The sequence below is a fragment of the Budorcas taxicolor genome, chromosome 6, assembly GCF_023091745.1.
Source record: "Budorcas taxicolor isolate Tak-1 chromosome 6, Takin1.1, whole genome shotgun sequence".
NCBI classification, from domain to species: Eukaryota; Metazoa; Chordata; class Mammalia; order Artiodactyla; family Bovidae; genus Budorcas; species Budorcas taxicolor.
In genome coordinates this window covers 112,791,564-112,810,018 of record NC_068915.1, presented here as the reverse complement: position 1 = coordinate 112,810,018, position 18,455 = coordinate 112,791,564, and the positions used below count along the sequence as shown (strand labels likewise).

The following is an 18,455-nucleotide window of genomic DNA, read 5'->3' as shown; positions in this document are numbered from 1 at the left end:
AGGAAGCAGAGGAGGCCAGGGAGGAGCAGCTGCAGAAGAGGGGGAAGACTAGGGGTTGGGGTCTGAGATGGGGGCTCAGCAATCTGTGGAGGGCACATCCTGTCCCCATATCATCTGCCTGAGGGGGGCAGGTCTGATGGCTGCTGATTTGCTGGCCCCTAGTTCCACACTCAGAATCCTTGCTTCAATCAGGGAACACTGACCCAGACCCAAGGGATGACTTAGCACTGGTCCCACAGGTCATGGAAAGAACATCCACCTCTGCCCGATTCTTGTTTTCTCCACCTCTGTGGGAACTGGAAGTGGGCATGCAAATAGTTATAGCTGAAAAGATGTATGGGCTTAACCGGCCTGAGTTTCAGGGCAACACTTTGCACATTTTCTATTTTAAAAAGATTCAGCAAGAAATGTCCCCTTGTACCCCTTTCCTTTCCTGATGACTGGAGCTGTAGCAGCCGTTCTGTGGTCATGTGGGAAAGGATATAAGAAATATGAGAAACATCAGTGGGCTGCAGAATCAGTCCCTAAATCCTCCTCCTTCTTTGTAAGGAAGCAGTAAATATCTTAATGACAACTCAGTGTACCTCAGGTTTTCTCAACACTGTTAGAAAACCTTCCTGAGGTCCAGATGAACAGGTGATTAACGCATAAAACAATTAATCTTTGTACAACATATACTCTCCCCTCTGCCTTTTAGGAACAGAACCACACAGCCCCTCCTAACTAGGACAGGGTAATAGACTCCTGGCAGGAAACTGCATTCCCCTGCCTCCTGACGATGACAGACCACGTGATGAGTTCTGAACAGTGGCTGTGCCCAGAAGTGATGAGGGTAGCTCAGGGCCACGTTCTCGAGGATGCGCTGCCCTCTTCCCTTCATTCCCCTCCCCTTCCCAACTGATATGGTATTTCAGGGGAGTGAGGCACCTTCAGCCTCGCAAGGAAGGCAGGGACACCATATAGGGTGGCCGAGCAAAACAGAGCCACTGCTGGAAGCCTCACTGCTCCATGGAGCAGTGACCCCAAAGGCCCAGAACAGCCCGCAGTGTGGACTCCACGCCCCAGCCCTGTGCTGAGAGAAGTAACCTTCCCTCTTGCTCGAGTCCTTGTCACTCAGTCACCTTCATGCAGCTGAGCCAGCGTCCTAATGAGCACAAAGACCAGGTCAGGATCCCTGCCCAGTAATGGAGGGCAGGGCCAGAGTGCAGGGGCCAAGGTGCCTGAGAGGCCAAGGGGACACTGGAATTGTGGTCTCCGCCTCAGCTGGAGAGACCTGCCTCCTTCCTCCTCAGGAGAATGTTAAGCAGTTTTTAACTCTGCTGAGGAGGAGTCAGAGAGAAGCAGGGCAGTGGAACAGAGGGGCACCCAGGAGACAGGGGATTACTGGTATTGGGAGGGGGAGGGGGTGGGCACAAGCTGAGAGCTGGGGCAGGAACAACCAGGACAGCAGAGTCCTCGCAGGACTGTCCCAGGCGTGTCCTTCCCTCTTGGAGACATTTGCTTCTGTCACTGCAGTTAGGGGAGCCCCAGCCCCCATGTGACCTGAGCTGGGCTCCCTCCCAGAGGATGGGGTGGCTGGGGACACCCCCTTGTGTCCCACCTCTCTTCCAGGCCTCTGCTGAGAATCCCAGCTGGGAAGTGTCACTTCAGGGAGGGGATGAGCTCGCATCCCCAGAGCCTGCTGCCCACACTTAGCTCGTCCTGTCCTCTGAGCTGCTGGGAAAACTGCCACCCCCTCATAGCGATATTATATCTGAAACAACGTCTCAAGAGTGTTTATCAAGACCTAGGAGAATGAAAACACAGTGATTCAAAACCCATGGGATGCAGTAAAAGCAGTGCTAAGAGGGAGGTTTATACCAAGACAAGCCTACCTCAAGAAACAAGAGAACCATCAAACAAACAATCTAACTTTGCACTAAAGCAACAGAAAAGGAGAACAAAACCCCCCAAAGTTAGTAGAAGGAAAGAAATCATAAACATCAGAACAGAAATAAATGAAAAAGGAATGAAATAGACAATAGCAAAGATCAGTACAACAAAAATCAATTCTTGGAGAAGCTAAACAAAATTGATAAATCATTAGCCAGACTCATCCAAAAAAAAAAAAAAAAATAGAAAGACTCAAATCAATAAAGCTGAAAATGAAAAAGAAGTTAGACAACACAGAAATACAAAAGATCATAAGAGACTACTATGAGGAAATATATGCCAATAAAATGGACAACATGGAAGAAATGTACACATTCTTAGAAAAATATTACTTTCCAAAACTGAAGCAGAAAGAAATAGAAGATATGAACAGGCCAGTCACAAGCACAGATTCCCAAAACTGTATTCACAAAATCTTTCAACAGAGAAACACCCAGGGCAAAAGAATGTCTCCACAGGTGAATTCTGTCAAAAGTTTTGAAAACAGCTGTTACCTATCCTGCTCAAACTCTTCCAGAAAATTGCACAGGAAAAAGTCATCCCAGTTTATTCTACATGGCTACCATACCCAGATAACAAAACCAGACAAAGATGCCACAAAAAAGAAAAATACATACCAATATCACTGGTGAAAACAGATGTAAAAATACTCAACAAAATTCTAGCCAACTGAATCGAGCAACACATTTAGAAAGATGGTAATGATGACCCTGTATGCGAGACAGCAAAAGAGACACAGATGTATAGAACGGACTTTTGGACTCTGAGGGAGAGGGAGAGGGTGGGATGATTTGGGAGAATGGTATTGAAACATGTATACTATCAAGTAAGAAATGAAGTGCCAGTCTATGTTCGATATAAGATACAGGATGCTTGGGGCTGGTGCACGCGGATGATCCAGAGAGATGATATGGGGTGGGAGGTGGGAGGGGGGTTCAGGATTGGGAGCTTATATACACCTGTGGCAGATTCATGTCAATGTATGGCAAAACCAATACAGTACTGTAAAGTAAAATCAAGTAAAAATAAAATCTTTAAAAACACACACACACACACACACACACACACACAAAATAAAAAGATCATACTTTATGATAAAGTAGACTTTATCTCAGGGATGCAAGGATTCTCCAATATACAGAATATTACCATTACAGGAGAGACAAATCAATCAATATGACATGCCATCTTAACAAAATGAAAGATAAAAGCCATATGGTCATCTCAGTGAAAGAAAGAAAGAAAGAAAGTGAAGTCACTCAGTCGTGTCCGACTCTTTGTGACCCCATGGACTGCAGCCCACAAGGCTCCTCCGTCCATGGGATTTTCCAGGCAAGAGTACTGGAGTGGGGTGGCATTTCCTTCTCCAGGGGATCTTCCCGACCCAGGGATCGAACCCGGGTCTCCCCCATTGTAGGCAGACGCTGTTACCCTCTGAGCCACCAGGGAACTCCCTGGTCATCTCAGTAGATTAAGAGAAAGCTTTTGACAAAATTCTACACTTATTTATTATAACTCTTCAGACAGTAGACATAGAAGGAGCATCAGTTCAGTTCAGTTGCTCAGTCGTGTGCAACTCTTTGCAACCCCATGAATCGCAGCACGCCAGGCCTCCCTGTCCATCACCAACTCCCGGAGTTGACTCAGAATCACGTCCATCGAGTCAGTGATGCCATCCAGTCATCTCATCCTCTGTCATCCCCTTCTCCTCTTGCCTCCAATCCCTCCCAGCATCAGAGTCTTTTCCAATGAGTCAACTCTTCGCATGAGGTGGCCAAAGTACTGGAGTTTCAGCTTTAGCATCATTCCTTCCAAAGAAATCCCAGGGCTGATCTCCTTCGGAATGGACTGGTTGGATTTCCTTGCAGTCCAAGGGACTCTCAAGAGTCTTCTCCAACACCACAGTTCAAACCCATCAATTCTTTGGCGCTCAACCTTCTTCACAGTCCAACTGTCACATCCATACATGACCACTGGAAAAACCATAGCCTTGACTAGACGGACCTTAGTCGGCAAAGTAAAGTCTCTGCTTTTGAATATGCTGTCTAGGTTTGTCATAACTTTTCTTCCAAGGAGTAAGCATCTTTTAATTTCATGGCCGCAATCACCATCTGCAGTGATTTTGGAGCCCCCCAAAATAAAGTCTGACAGTGTTTCCACTGTTTCCCCATCTATTTCCCATGAAGTGATGGGATCGGATGCCATGATCTTCATTTTCTGAATGTTGAGCTTTAGGCCAACGTTTTCACTCTCCTCTTTCACTTTCATCAAGAGGCGTTTTAGTTCCTCTTCACTTTCTGCCATAAGGGTGGTGTCATCTGCATATCTGAGGTTATTGATATTTCTCCCAGCAATCTTGATTCCAGCTTGTCCTTCTTCCAGTCCAGCATTTCTCATGATGTACTCTGCATAGAAGTTAAATAAGCAGGGTGACAATACACAGCCTTGATGTACACCTTTTCCTATTTGGAACCAGTCTGTTGTTCCATGTCCAGTTCTAACTGTGGCTTCCTGACCTGCATACAGATTTCTCAAGAGGCAGGTTAGGTGGTCTGGTATTCCCATCTCTTTCAGAATTTTCCACAGGTTATTGTGATCCACACAGGCAAAGGCTTTGGCATAGTCAATAAAGCAGAAATAGATGTTTTTCTGGAACTCTCTTGCTTTTTCCATGATCCAGTGGATGTTGGCAATTTGATCTCTGGTTCCTCTGCCTTTTCTAAAACCTGCTTGAACATCAGGAAGTTCACGGTTCACGTATTGCTGAAGCCTGGCTTGAAGAATTTTGAGCATTATTTTACTAGCATGTGAGATGAGTGCAGTTGTGCGGTAGTTTGAGCATTCTTTGGCATTGCCTTTCTTTGGAATTGGAATGAAAACTGACCTTTTCCAGTCCTGTGGCCACTGCTGAGTTTTCCAAATTTGCTGGCATATTGAGTGCAGCACTTTCATAGCATCATCTTTCAGGATTTGAAACAGCTCAACTGGATTCCATCACCTCCACTATCTTTGTTCATAGCGATGCTTTCTAAGGCCCACTTGACTTCACATTCCAGTATGTCTGGCTCTAGATTAGTGATCACACCATCATGATTATCTGGGTCGTGAAGAGCTTTTTTGTACAGTTCTTCTGTGTATTCTTGCCACCTCTTCTTAATATCTTCGGCTTCTGTTAGGTCCAGACCATTTCTGTCCTTTATCGAGCCCATCTTTGCATGAAATGTTCCCTTGGTATCTCTAATTTTCTTGAAGAGATCTCTAGTCTTTCCCATTCTGTTGTTTTCCTCTATTTCTTTGAATTGATCAGTGAAGAAGGCTTTCTTATCTCTTCTTGCTATTCTCTGGAACTCTGCATTCAGCTGCTTATATCTTTCCTTTTCTCCTTGGCTTTTCGCCTCTCTTCTTTTCACAGCTATTTGTAAGGCCTCCCCAGACAGCCATTTTGCTTTTTTGCATTTCTTTTCCATGGGGATGGTCTTGATCCCTGTCTCCTGTACAATGTCACGAACCTCATTCCATAGTTCATCAGGCACTCTATCTGTCAGATTTAGGCCCTTAAATCTATTTCTCACTTCCACTGTATAATCATAAAGGATTGGATTAAGGTCATAGCTGAATGGTTTAGCGGTTTTCCCTACTTTCTTCAATTTGAGTCTGTATTTGGTAATAAGGAGTTCATGATTGAGCCACAGTCAGCTCCTGGTCTTGTTTTTGTTGACTATATAGAGCTTTTCCATCTTTGGCTGCAAAGAATATAATCAATCTGATTTTGGTGGTGACCATCTGGTGATGTCCATGTGTAGAGTCTTCTCTTGTGTTGTTGGAAGAGGGTGTTTGCTATGACCAGTGCATTTTCTTGGCAAAACTCTATTAGTCTTTGCCCTGCTTCATTCTGTATTCCAAGGCCAAATTTGCCTGTTACTCCAGGTGTTTCTTGACTTCCTACTTTTGCATTCCAGTCCCCTATAATGAAAAGGACATCTTTTTTGGGTGTTCGTTCTAAAAGGTCTTGTAGGTCTTCATAAAACCGTTCAACTTCAGTTTCTTCAGCGTTACTGGTTGTGGCATAGACTTGGATAACTGTGATACTGAATGGTTTGCCTTGGAGACGAACAGAGATCATTCTGTCGTTTTTGAGATTGCATCCAAGTACTGCATTTCGGACTCTTTTGTTGACCATGATGGCTACTCCATTTCTTCTGAGGGATTCCTGCCCGCAGTAGTAGATGTAATGATCATCTGAGTTAAATTCACCCATTCCAGTCTGTTTTAGTTCGCTGATTCCTAGAATGTCAACGTTCACCCTTGCCTTCTCTTGTTTGACCACTTCCAATTTGCCTTGATTCATGGACCTGACATTCCAGGTTCCTATGCAATATTGCTCTTCACAGCATCGGATCTTGCTTCTATCACCAGTCACATCCACAGCTGGGTATTGTTTTTGCTTTGGCTTCATCCCTTCATTCTTTCTGGAGTTATTTCTCCACTGATCTCCAGTAGCATATTGGGCACCTACTGACCTGGGGAGTTCCTCTTTCAGTATCCTATCATTTTGCCTTTTCATACTGTTCATGGGGTTCTCAAGGCAAGAATACTGAAGTGGTTTGCCATTCCCTTCTCCAGTGGACCACATTCTGTCAGACCTCTCCACCATGACCCTCCTGTCTTGGGTTGCCCCACGGGCATGGCTTGGTTTCATTGAGTTAGACAAGGCTGTGGTCCTAGTGTGATTAGATTGACTAGTTTTCTGTGAGTATGGTTTCAGTGTGTCTGCCCTCTGATGCCCTCTTGCAACACCTGCCATCTTACTTGGGTTTCTCTTACCTTGGGCGTGGGGTATGTCTTCACGGCTGCTCCAGCAAAGCACAGCCGCTGCTCCTTACCTTGGACGAGGGATATCTCCTTACCACCGCCCTTCCTGACCTTCAGCATGGGATAGCTCCTCTAGGCCCTCCTATGCCCGCACAGCCACTGCTCCTTGTGTTACTCCTCCAGGCCGCCACCCCTGGCCTGGGGCGCGGGGTGGCTCCTCCCGTTCGCCACTGACCTCGGACGTGAGGTGTCTCCTCTGGTCTGCCACTGAACTCAGACGTGGGGTAGCTCCTCTTGGCCACCACCGCTGACCTCGGACGCAGGGTAGCTCCTCTCGGCCACCGCCCTGACCTCGGACTTGGGGACGTATACGACAAAGCCATAGCAAGCATTGTCCTCAACAGTGAGAAACTGAAAGCATTTCCTCTAAATGAGGAATAAGACAAGGGTGCCCATTCTTGCCACTATTATTCAACATAGTTTGGGAAGTCTTAGCTACAGCAATCAGAGAAGAAGAAGAAAAAAAGAATCTACACAGGAAAAGAAGTAAAATTCTCACAGTTTTCTGATAACATGATAATATACAGAGAAAACTCTAAAGATGCCACCAAAAAATTACTAGAGGGAATCAATGAATATAGTAAAGTTATGGGATTTAAAATTAATAAACTGAAATCCCTTGCACTCCTATACCCTAATAATGAAAGACACATGTACCCCTAATGTTCACTGTAGCACTATTTGCAATAGCTAGGATATGGAAGCAGCCTAGATATCTGTCGACATGGATAAAGAAGTTGTGATACATATATGCAATGGAATATTACTCAGCCATAAAAAGGAACACATTTGGAGGAAAGGAAACCCCAATACGATCGTGATGTCCTACACACAGTCCCTCTTTAGTGGAGTGAGTGTGGGTAGAGCTCAGCACACACTGCAGTCAATCCTGGCTCATCCACTGACTCTGTGTCCTTCTTGTATTCTCTGTTCTGCTTGTATTCTCTATTCTATATTCTATTCTGCAGAGGAGTCTGAAAGCCATGATGCCCCCAGCACACCCTGCCTTTAGTGGTGAGTGAGGTGATGTGTGTAGAGAACATTTGTTAAATGGAGAAGAATGTGCCCATTAGTCCCCAGTGTGAGTGGTGATGGAGGGGATGATGGTGATAGTGGTGGTGCTGGTGGTCGTAGTGTCACTGGTTTGGAGGTGGTGCAAGTGTAGATAGTGATGTTGGTGGTATGGTTGTGATGGTGATGGTGTTGGAGGTGCTGGTGTTAGAAGTGATGCAATGATGTGCTGAGCTATTAGTGGTGGTGCTGGTGGTGTTGCTGGTGGGTGAGGTGATGGCAGAGATGGCATCTGACCTTTACTGATCATTTACTAGGGACCCACACCCCATACACTATGTGCTCTTTTGGAATTATCCCAATTTAATCTTGATAACCTGATGCTGGGAGGGACTGGAGGCAGGAGGAGAAGGAGAAGACAGAGGATAAGATGGTTGGATGGCACCACCGACTCGATGGATGTGAGTTTGAGTGAACTCCGGGAGTTGGTGATGGACAGGGAGGCATGGCATGCTGCGGTTCATGGGGTCGCAAAGAGTCAGACACGACTGAGTGACTGAACTGAGCTGAAATGAATCTCGATGACACCCCTTTAAGGTAGATCTTCCATCACCATCAAGCACTTTCACAGAGGAGGGAACCGAGCCCTAATGAGGCTGCATCATGTGCCAGGGTCACAGGGTTGGGAGTTAGCAGAGTCAGGAACCAGCCAGGCTGGCTCGTCTAGAATCCACACCCTCAGCGCCTGCACTCAGGCACACGTGGGCATGGCGCCAGCAGTCACAGTGCTGACTGGTCAGTCTCCTGCTGAGAGGGGAAGATGGACTCCAGGACGAGGGCTCAGACACCCAGTCCCAGCCCCGCAGGAGGCCACAGGGACCCTGATCTGGGAAAGGGTAATCGAACCTGTGAGCTGGAGGATCTGGTCATCAAAGTGAGTCACGGCCTCATCGTGCATGACCTGGCCTCCGAGGACAAACTCCAGGCGACCTTCGGCCACGAGCTGGCGGACCTTGGCATAGTGGGCAGAGAGAAAAGGCCAGGTTACACCTCCCAGGCTGAGCCAGTTGTATTTTCTGGGCACATGCCCATAGCATCTCATGGTCCTTCCTTCAAACTCCACAGCCTCATTTATTCTGCAAAAGCAGAACGCTGTCTGTCTTGGTCAGCACTGCGTCCAGCTCCGAGAATAGCACCCGTCCCTGGCTGCTGCTTCGTCAGGCGTATACACAGGTACATATGTTCACAGCTTTTGCTTTTGAATGATGCCAAGATTATGGAAAACTTGCAGGAACTGTACCAAAAAACTCCCATAAATCCTTTTCCAGATTATCTCATTGCTAATATTTTTTAGCTCTTTATGTTAACACTCCCCCATGTCATTACACACAGTAAGTTTTTTCTAAGCCATTTGAAAGTACAAGTTAGCAACTGTATGCCTTTATCTGAATAGTTCAGGTCATTTTTGAAAGAAAAAGATCATTGCAACTGCTCTAGAATGATCACCACTCAGGCTATTTCACATTAGTAACGTGAGCATGCATTCATGCTCAGGTTCTCAGTCATGTCCGACTCTTTGCCACCCCATGGACTGTGCCCTGCTGGGCTCCTCTGTGCATGGGATTCTCCACGCAAGAATACTGGAGTTTATCCTCTAATTTCCAACACTTCCTGAGCATTTCTGTTTCATATTTTTTATGGTTTCAGGCTAGTACGTTTGTAGAATGCTCTTCAAATTGCATTTGGCACATGCCTGCCTAGCAAATATTTTAGAATGCAGGAATGAATGAAATTTCGTGGGACTTCAGTGTGTAGGATGCACTTTCAGTGCTGAGGATGTGACTCTGATCCCTTCTTGGGCTTCCCTGGTGTCTCAGGTGGTGGGGAATCTGCCTACAATGCAGGAGACTCGGGTTTGATCCCAGCGTTGGGAAGATCCCCTGGAGAAGGGAATGGCTATCCACTCCAGTGTTCTTCTCTGGAGAATTCCATGTACATAGAAGACTGGCGGAGAAGGCGATGGCACCCCACTCCAGTACTCCTGCCTGGAAAATCCCATGGACAGAGAAGCCTGGTGGGCTGCCGTCTGTGGGGTCACACAGGATCAGACACGACTGAAGTGACTTAGCAGCAGAGAGAAAAGACTGGCAGGATACAGTCCATGGGATTGCAAGGAGTTGGACATGACTGAGTTGCTTTCCTTTTTACTTTAACTAGGGAGCTAACAACCCACAGACCTCATGGTACAAAAATAAAGTATATCCATGAAAGAAGGGAAGAGCAGAAGCATAAATACAGTCAGAGACCGTGACACTGAGCACACCATGCTCCTGGCAGACTGTGGCGTGGATCTGATCTGAAAGGACTGTCTTTGCAGACCGTTCATTTGAGAAATGTGGAATGACACCTGCTGCGTACTGTTTCAAATGTGCACCTGCTTCATGTTGGGCCCCATCCAGGACCTGGAGTCAGCCCACACAACTCACGGAAAATTGCTAGTTTCCAGGGACTTCCCTGGTGGCTCAGACGGTAAAGTGTCTGTCTACAATGCAGGAGACCTGGGTTCAACCCCTGGGTTGGGAAGATCCCCTGGAGAAGGAAATGGCAGCCCACTCCAGTACTATTGCCTGGAAAATCCCATGGACAGAGGAGCCTGGTAGGCTACAGTCCATGGGATTGCAAAGAGTCGGACATGACTGAGTGACTTCACTTTCACTTTCACTTTCAGGGACATATTATTGAATTTCCTGTCTAGGTCTTAGCCAGCACACCTAGCTGTGAGAGGAGGATTAAGTAGTTTGCGCCTGGGGTTGTCCATGTAAAGAAGGAAGAACTGTCCAGGGGACACCAGACAGCTATGCTTTGATTAACAATACTGACCCAGAACCCACCTGTCAGGTATAAGCTGTGTGACCTTGAGCCAGATGCCTGCCCTCTCTGAACCTGGACTAGCTCTGTGCAGTAGGATAAGGGTCCTCACCTTGCAGGCTGTGGGGAGGAGTCACTTGAGTAACCTATACAAACCTGAGCCCACACCTGGCCCACGGCAGAGCCCATCAGATGGGAGGCTCATCCTCTCGGCTCCACAGGCTGCAGGGTCACGTCCCCTCTGGGGAACTGCTGGACATCTGGCTTCACCGTCTGAGCTCTCTGCCTTGAGCAGGTGGCTGGGCCTCTGAGTTTTACCATCAGTGACTGCTCTGAGGGCAGGTGATGCCTGGAAGGGACCACGCCCCAGGCACCCTAGGTGCTTACATCCTGGGCACATTCTGGGCACAGCCTCTCTGAGGAAGGAGGTCACTCCTGCTTCCAGATGTGGGACCAGCAGCTGCAGAGCCTGCCCCACCTGTGACCACACAGGGACCGGGGAGGACCTGGCCCCAGGCTGCCCCTCCATGGACCAGGGCCTCTGATCCCCTGTGATATGGAGTTAATCAGCCCCAGAGGCTAATCCACAGGGATTCCTTCACCCCTGGCAGGTCCTGGGCTCTGGTGCCCATGGGGGCCACCCAGATCCACAAATGAAGTCAGAAGGTGTGGACACAGGGTCACCCCAGAGCGCGTAGTGTCAGAGGTGACCCCATTCACACCACCTGAGTGCCTGGCTCGGCTGCCAGAGCTTCAGTTATTCAGGAAAAACCAGAAAGGCAGGATCAAACACAAACCTGTCCCCTGGGCAAGGGGATGACCACAAACCTGTACTAAATGGACCCTGGGTATAGCCCCGCCAGGTTGGGGCCTCCTGGTTTATGCAGCACCGCCCCCCCCTCCCCCCCCCCCCCCGGACTCATGGAGCACAACCTAGGAGCTTCCTGAAGGGTCGTCCCCAGGACCCCCAGGGCATCCGCTCTCATCTGCGTGGTGAGGACGCCCTGAGGGCAGCGTTACCCGGCCTTTCTGCCCGTCCGAGGCGACGCCATCCCACCACAGCCGGAAATACTCCTGCTCCACGGCGATGAACTTGCGCTTCTTCTCAAGGGTCAGTGCCTCCACCACGGAGTTGTAGACATTGGTGACATAAGCCTGCATGCTCTCCTGGGGTGGGGAGGGGGAGAGACCATCACTCCAGACCCGTGGGGGAAACCACAGGGCGTGGACCAGGGACCGAGGGGGAACGTCCAGGGAGACATGGTGTCCAGGGGCCACTGGCGCTCCCCCCAAGCCTGTCCAGGCCCTGCAATCGGCTGCCCCTGCTCCTCAAACAAGGGAGCCTGGTGTCCACTCTGATGGACACATGGTGAGCCCTGCACTGAGACAAGGACCCAGGCGGACCCCCTTTGATGGGAGCCTGCCCCTGAGGAGCGTCATGAGGAGACAGACACTCTATGTGACAGACGGTTGTGCCGGTCCAGCCAAGGCCCCGGGCCAGCCCAGAGGGGCGTGCTGCCCATTCCTGCCGTGGAGGACAGACCAGTCGACAACAGGGCCCTGGGAGTGAGGTCCAGGGACCCTGATGGGCCTTCTTGGGATGAAATGATGGGGAAGCATGTGTCAAGGGCTGAGGCTGAGAGGAGCTGACAGCTCAAGCATCTCTCTGGATCGATTTACCCCTGCACCCTGAGGGTGGGAGTTCCCAGGATGGAGCTCTGTTTGCTCCCATCTGGATCAGGCTGGCTCAACATGGTTCCCAGAGATGCTGATAAAGGAATGCAAGGAGCCTTGGGAGGGGGTGAGCGGGCAAGGCGGCGATGGGTGCTGACTTGGGCAGCACCCCAGCCCAGGCTACAGTGTCCCTTCTCTAAACTGGGGGTGACGAGCATGCTTCCCTGCATGTCAGCAGTTCCACACACAGGTGGGTGACCACCCACAGAGGCTCCCTGCTGGGAGCCAGCATGAGGAACTCCACCCACGGCAAAGGTCATGAGGAAGGAGGCTTGGCATACGCAAAGGCGTGATCAAGCCTCAGGAAACCCCCTGTTCCCGAGCATCTGCCCCCAAACCAGAGTCTATCTACTTTACTGTTTCATGCTCTCGCCTACACCTGACTTTATGGGGGGCTGTTCCCCACCAGTTCTCTCAGAGAAGGAGTAAACGTGCAGCTCCAAGTCAATAAAAATTCCTGGGAGTGACAAGAGTGTTTCAACTTACAAACTCCTCTGAAGGTTATCTAGCCCACCTGTATAGCCTTGTCTGGCCACATGTGATTGTTTACAGCCTCCCAACTTGAGAGGCACGAGATGTTTTAGGCTTACTAAAGGCAAATTCTTTTGGGAAGTTAAAAATTATTAGTATAGTGGGTTGGTTAGGAATTATATTGGTGAAGGGTTTTTCATTTGTTGTGCCAATAATTGCTGCTAATTCCCTGCCCTGGGTGTGACAAGGGTGTCTCAGGTCAAACCTCTCTGCTAGCAAATTAGCTTGTGTGACAGGATTATCCATACTCCTGCCACTATGCACATGATTGTTTACTACCTCTCAACCATAAACAGCACAGAGAGTTTGGAGTATTTTGAGAATCTTAATTAGCATAGGGCTTTTCTCATTGTTGAGTCAATGATTGCCGCCAGGCCTCCATATCCTTAGGCACCTGGGAATATATTAATCAATGTATTTGGAATATAGAAAAGGAAATATAGTAGTTTTTAAGGTTAGCAATACTGGACTTTTTGAGTTAATGAATTTTCTCTTTTGTAATAGATCACTGTACTTTGTTATAAATCACTGTGTTCTTGTTATGTAAAAATGTAACTTTATCACTATCTTAAGACTAAATAGATCATAAGGGGAACATTGGTGAAAGGATTTTCATTTGTTGGGCTGATGTTTGCTGCTAAATCTCCATATTCCCTGCCCTTATGATGAATATAACTAACATATAGGAGAAATAAGTATTAACCTTTAAGCATATAGGAGAAATAAGTATTAACCTTTAAGATTAATTTAACCTTGGGTTAAATAAATTCCTTTCTTGATTGTAACTCACTACACCCTCACCCTATAGGAATGTAACTTTATTTGGAGGGTGGTGCCTGGTTTAAGAAAAAAACACCCTTGGAAAAAATAAGTTTTTTGGTTATCAGAAAGAAAGGGTTGTAAAATGTCAGCAGGCCTCATGGCCAGAAGATGATGTAAAACCCCTAAGATCTTTTTTTATTTAAAGCACCTGATTTTGATAAAGGTCAGGACTGCTGACCCCCGCATGACTCTGTATTCATTCCTATGTGTAACAAAAGGTATATAAGCAAACCCCAAAATAAAGAAATTGGATCAGTTTCCAGAAAGACTGATCCCCCTGTGTCATTCTTTCTAGCTCCCCGTTTTTTCTGGCTGAATTCCCATCTGGAGCGTGGGTGCTCGCCATGTCTACTTACTTGTCCCGGCTTTCAAGCCCACGTGAGAAGGAGCCCAAGGAGGGGCACTTCCGATATTCAAGTGGCGCTGGTGGCCCAACGTAGATGGTGCAAATTCCTTGTCTTGGAATTTTATTGGTATCCCACGTAAACCCAGTTATTCAGCCTCTTTTTCTCTCCTGCTATTTTCTGGCCGAATTCCCGTCTGGTGCATGGGTAACCACCAAGCCTGCTAATTTTTCCTGGGCTTCTAAGATCAGACCGGGGGGAGGGGCCTCAGTGCCTCCTCTCCTTTGGGAGAATGGGAAGACCCACGTAGATGGTGATTGGTATTCCATGTAAACCAAGTTATTCAGCCTCTTTTTCTCTGCTAATTTTCTAATCCCTTTCTATCTGTAGTTAAATAAGTTATTTCCAAGGATGCCGACTCTGTCCCCACCTTCGAATCACTCTGGAGCCACCAGGGCTGGACCCTGGCAGCTGCCCAGTGACCCGGGACCAGACTCAACCTTCAGCCTCAGGGCCTCTTGCTGCCCAACTCCCTTTAAAATGAGTGCCTCACTTATTAACGTCTCATGGAAAGTATTGTATCCATGATCACAGAGTGGTCGTATTCACTTATTTCCTTCCTCCTTCCAGAAAAAAGCTTGGGCAGGCCTGGGTAATCATTTCAGTTACCTGCCCCAGAAACTTATGGAAATCAGTCCTGACCTCTTTTCCTCTGCTCTGTTTCATTCGTTCACTCAAGGAATATTTGAGGAATACCTTCCACCCATTGCAGCAGGGGACACATTCTCACCCCTGCCCACAGCCAGCCCATGTGAGTTGCTCATCGTGTCCAACTCTTTGTGGCCCCATCGACTATATCCCGCCAGGTTCCTCTGTCCATGGAATTCTCCAGGCAAGAGTACTGGTGTGGGTTTCCATTCCATTCTCCAGGGGAACTTCCTGACCCAGGGATCAAAGCTGGGTCTCTGTCACTGTAGGCAGATTCTTCACCATCCGAGCCACCAGGGAAGCCCTCAGCCAGTCCATAGCCCAGTAGTGCTGGATCCCAGGCTGAGACTCCTGATGGCAGAGACCCAGGACACAAACCCACTCTGGAGTCCAGATGGAAAAAGAACTGCAGCTTCAAGAGGTGTTCAGGGGTCACTTGGGGCACCTACCTGTATGGTGTGCAGCCAGCCCACATCCATGTGGCTGTGGGGAACCACAAATACCCTCAGTCGGGGCTCAGAAAGAGCCCCCAGGGGCCACATCAGGCCCAACTGCAGGAGCAGAGGCAGCCAGCCCCGTGGCTCCATCTCCTCGGCCAGCTCAGGGGCTGGAGGACGTCTGCCTGCCTGCAGGGTCCGGCCTCCTGCCAGCTGACTGGGCCACACCCTTTGGTGGATGCAGTGGGAAGGAAACCAGGAGTGACACCCACACAGATGGTGTCACCTGAGCAGTGCAGGCAGGTGGCACTTGCTCACTGCCTGGCAGCGCTCTGCTCCCATCTGTGGTTTCCTGACCATCCACCTTTAGACAAACCCCAAATGCCACCTCCCCTGGGGGGACAGCCAGCTTCCCTCTGGCCATCCTGGCTCTCCTCACCCCTGTCCTCATGCCTTTCCCTTAGGCCTCTCCCAGTATTTCCCACTGGGCATCTTACCCTTCCCTGCCCCCAACCCACTGGACTGGCTCCTTGACACTGCCGTGCAAAACGTGATACTCAGTGTGGGGCCTGCCACCACCAAGACGCCCACCGTGATACACTCTCCTTCACATGAAACCCCAGACTGAGCCTCGCAATAGCAATTGTAATTTCCCTTTTAAGGAGAAAAGTGGGCTCCCACAAATAGGACCTGACAACCCGAGGTTGCAATGCCAAAGAATGCTCAAACTACCGCACAGTTTCCCTCATCTCACAGACTAGTAAGTGAAGTGAAGTCGCTCAGTCGAGTCCGACTCTTTGCAACCCCATGGACTGTAGCCTACCAGACTCCTGTGTCCATGAGATTTTTACATGCTAGTAAAGTAATGCTCAAAATTTTCCAAGCCAGACTTCAGCAATACGTTAACCATGAACTTCCTGATGTTCAAGCTGGTTTTAGAAAAGGCAGAGGAACCAGAGATCAAATTGCCAACATCTGCTGGATCAAGGAAAAAGCAAGAGAGTTCCAGAAAAACATCTATTTCTGCTTTATTGTCTATGCCAAAGCCTTTGACTGTGTGGATCACAATAAACTGTGGAAAATTCTGAGAGAGATGGGAATACCAGACCACCTGACCTGCCTCTTGAGAAACCTATATGCAGGTCAGGAAGCAACAGTTAGAACTGGACATGGAACAACAGACTGGTTCCAAATAGGAGTATGTCAAGGCTGTGTATTGTCACCATGCTTATTTAACTTCTATGCAGAGTACATCATGAGAAACGCTGGGCTGGAAGAAGCACAAGCTGGAATCAAAATTGCCAGGAGAAATATCAATAACCTCAGATATACAGATGACACCACCCTTATGGCAAAAAGTGAAGAGGAGTTAAAAAGCCTCTTGATGAAAGTAAAAGAGGAGAGTGAAAAAGTTGGCTTAAAGCTCAACATTCAGAAAACGAAGATCATGGCATCTGGTCTCATCACTTCATGGGAAATAGATGGGGAAACAGTGGAAACAGTGTTAGACTTCATTTTTTTGGGCTCCAAAATCACTGCAGATGGTGATTGTAGCCATGAAATTAAAAGACGCTTACTCCTTGGTAGGAAAGTTATGACCAACCTAGATAGCATATTGAAAAGCAGATACATTACTTTGCCAACAAAGGTCCGTCTAGTCAAGGCTATGGTTTTTCCAGTGTTCATGTATGGATGTGAGAGTTGGACTGTGAAGAAAGCTGAGTGCTGAAGAATTGATGCTTTTGAACTGTGGTGTTGGAGAGGACTCTTGAGAGTCCTTTGGACTGCAAGGAGATCCAACCAGCCCATTCTAAAAGAGATCAGTTCTGGGTGTTCTTTGGAAGAACTGATGTTAAAGCTGAAACTTCAGTACTTTGGCCACCTCATGCAAAGAGTTGACTCACTGGAAAAGACTCTGATGCTGGGAGGGATTAGGGGCAGGACGAGAAGGGGATGACAGAGGATGAGATGGCTGGATGGCATCACTGACTCAATGGACATGAGTTTTGGTGAACTCTGGGAATTGGTGATGGACAGAGAGGCCTGGCTTGCTACAATTCATGGGGTTCCAAAGAGTCGGACATGACTGAGTGACTGAACTGAACTGAACCCGAGGTTGCACAGCTAGTGGACGAGCAAAAAGGCCTGAAACTCAAAATTACATCTGGATCAGGGATAGTGTCCTTGGCAAGAAGACTAAGCTCTCTGGGTCTCAGCAGCCTGTCTGTAAAATGGGACGCCCTTACAGGAGCTGGGGCCCCATGAGGGAATGCACGTGAGATGACAACCACAGGATTTCCTTACTGGAGGACAGCTGGCATGGAGGTGCACCTGCAGGGGCCAGAGTGTTGCCTGGGGGTCTCTGTACCCCTCGCTCAGGAGCAAGGGAGTGGGCTCTTCTGTCTGATACTCAAATGCCTGAGTGGCTCTTAATACCACTGCCAGACCTGAGACTCACTGTCCCTTCTGGCCACCGTGTCCTCTTCCCCAGCAAATATATGTGGAGAACACGGTCTCCAAGCAGGTCTCCATCCTCTCTCTCCCATCCCCTCCCTGGCACCCACCTGACCTGATTTGACCTGCACTTTCCTCCCATTGAGGGTCTTAAACAGTAGACATGTATTATCTCACAGATCTGGAGACCAGAAGGCTCCTGGAGAGTTAGGGCTTAGGGCAGCTTCTGTAACAACCTCAGGGCTCGCTGTGCTTCACTGGGTGCTTGCTAAATCTCTTTAGTCAGGTCCAATTCTTGGGGACCCTATGGACTCCAAGACCTCTGTCCATGGGATTCTCCAGGCAAGAATATTGGAGTGTGTTGCCATGCCCTATTCCAGGGTATCTATCCAACCCAGGGATCAAGCTTGAATTGCTTGTATCCCCGGCATTGACAGGCAGGTTCTTTACCAGTAGGTGGCTGAGATGGTAAAGAATCCGCCTGCAACACAGGAGACCGTGGTTCAGTCCCTGGATAGGGAAGATCCCCTTGAGAAGGGAATGGCTACTCACTCCAGTATTCTTGTCTGGAGAAATCCACGGACAGGGGAGCCTGGTGGGCTACACTCCTTTGGATCACAAAGAGTCAGACACGACAGAGTGACTAAGACACTTCAAGAGAAGGTATCGGTTCCTTGCAGGGACAGGCTACGGCACAGGGGCGGTTCTTTCTGGATCAGGCTCTGTCATGCTGAGTGGTCCA

The 18,455-nt window shown here is 48.4% G+C and overlaps 1 protein-coding gene across 1 annotated transcript in view; it reads right to left on the bottom strand.

Moving 5' to 3' along the window:
• LOC128049769 (epididymis-specific alpha-mannosidase-like) overlaps window positions 1-15,409 on the bottom strand; it is a 59,936-nt gene extending 44,527 nt beyond the window's left edge. Inside the window, exons 1-3 of the mRNA XM_052642082.1 lie at window positions 15,272-15,409; window positions 11,704-11,850; window positions 8,722-8,827 (exon numbers count right to left, since the gene is read on the bottom strand). Of these exons, the coding sequence (XP_052498042.1) occupies window positions 8,722-8,827; window positions 11,704-11,850; window positions 15,272-15,409 (391 nt within the window). The remainder of the gene's footprint in view (window positions 1-8,721; window positions 8,828-11,703; window positions 11,851-15,271) is intronic.
• Window positions 15,410-18,455: the final 3,046 nt, after the last annotated feature.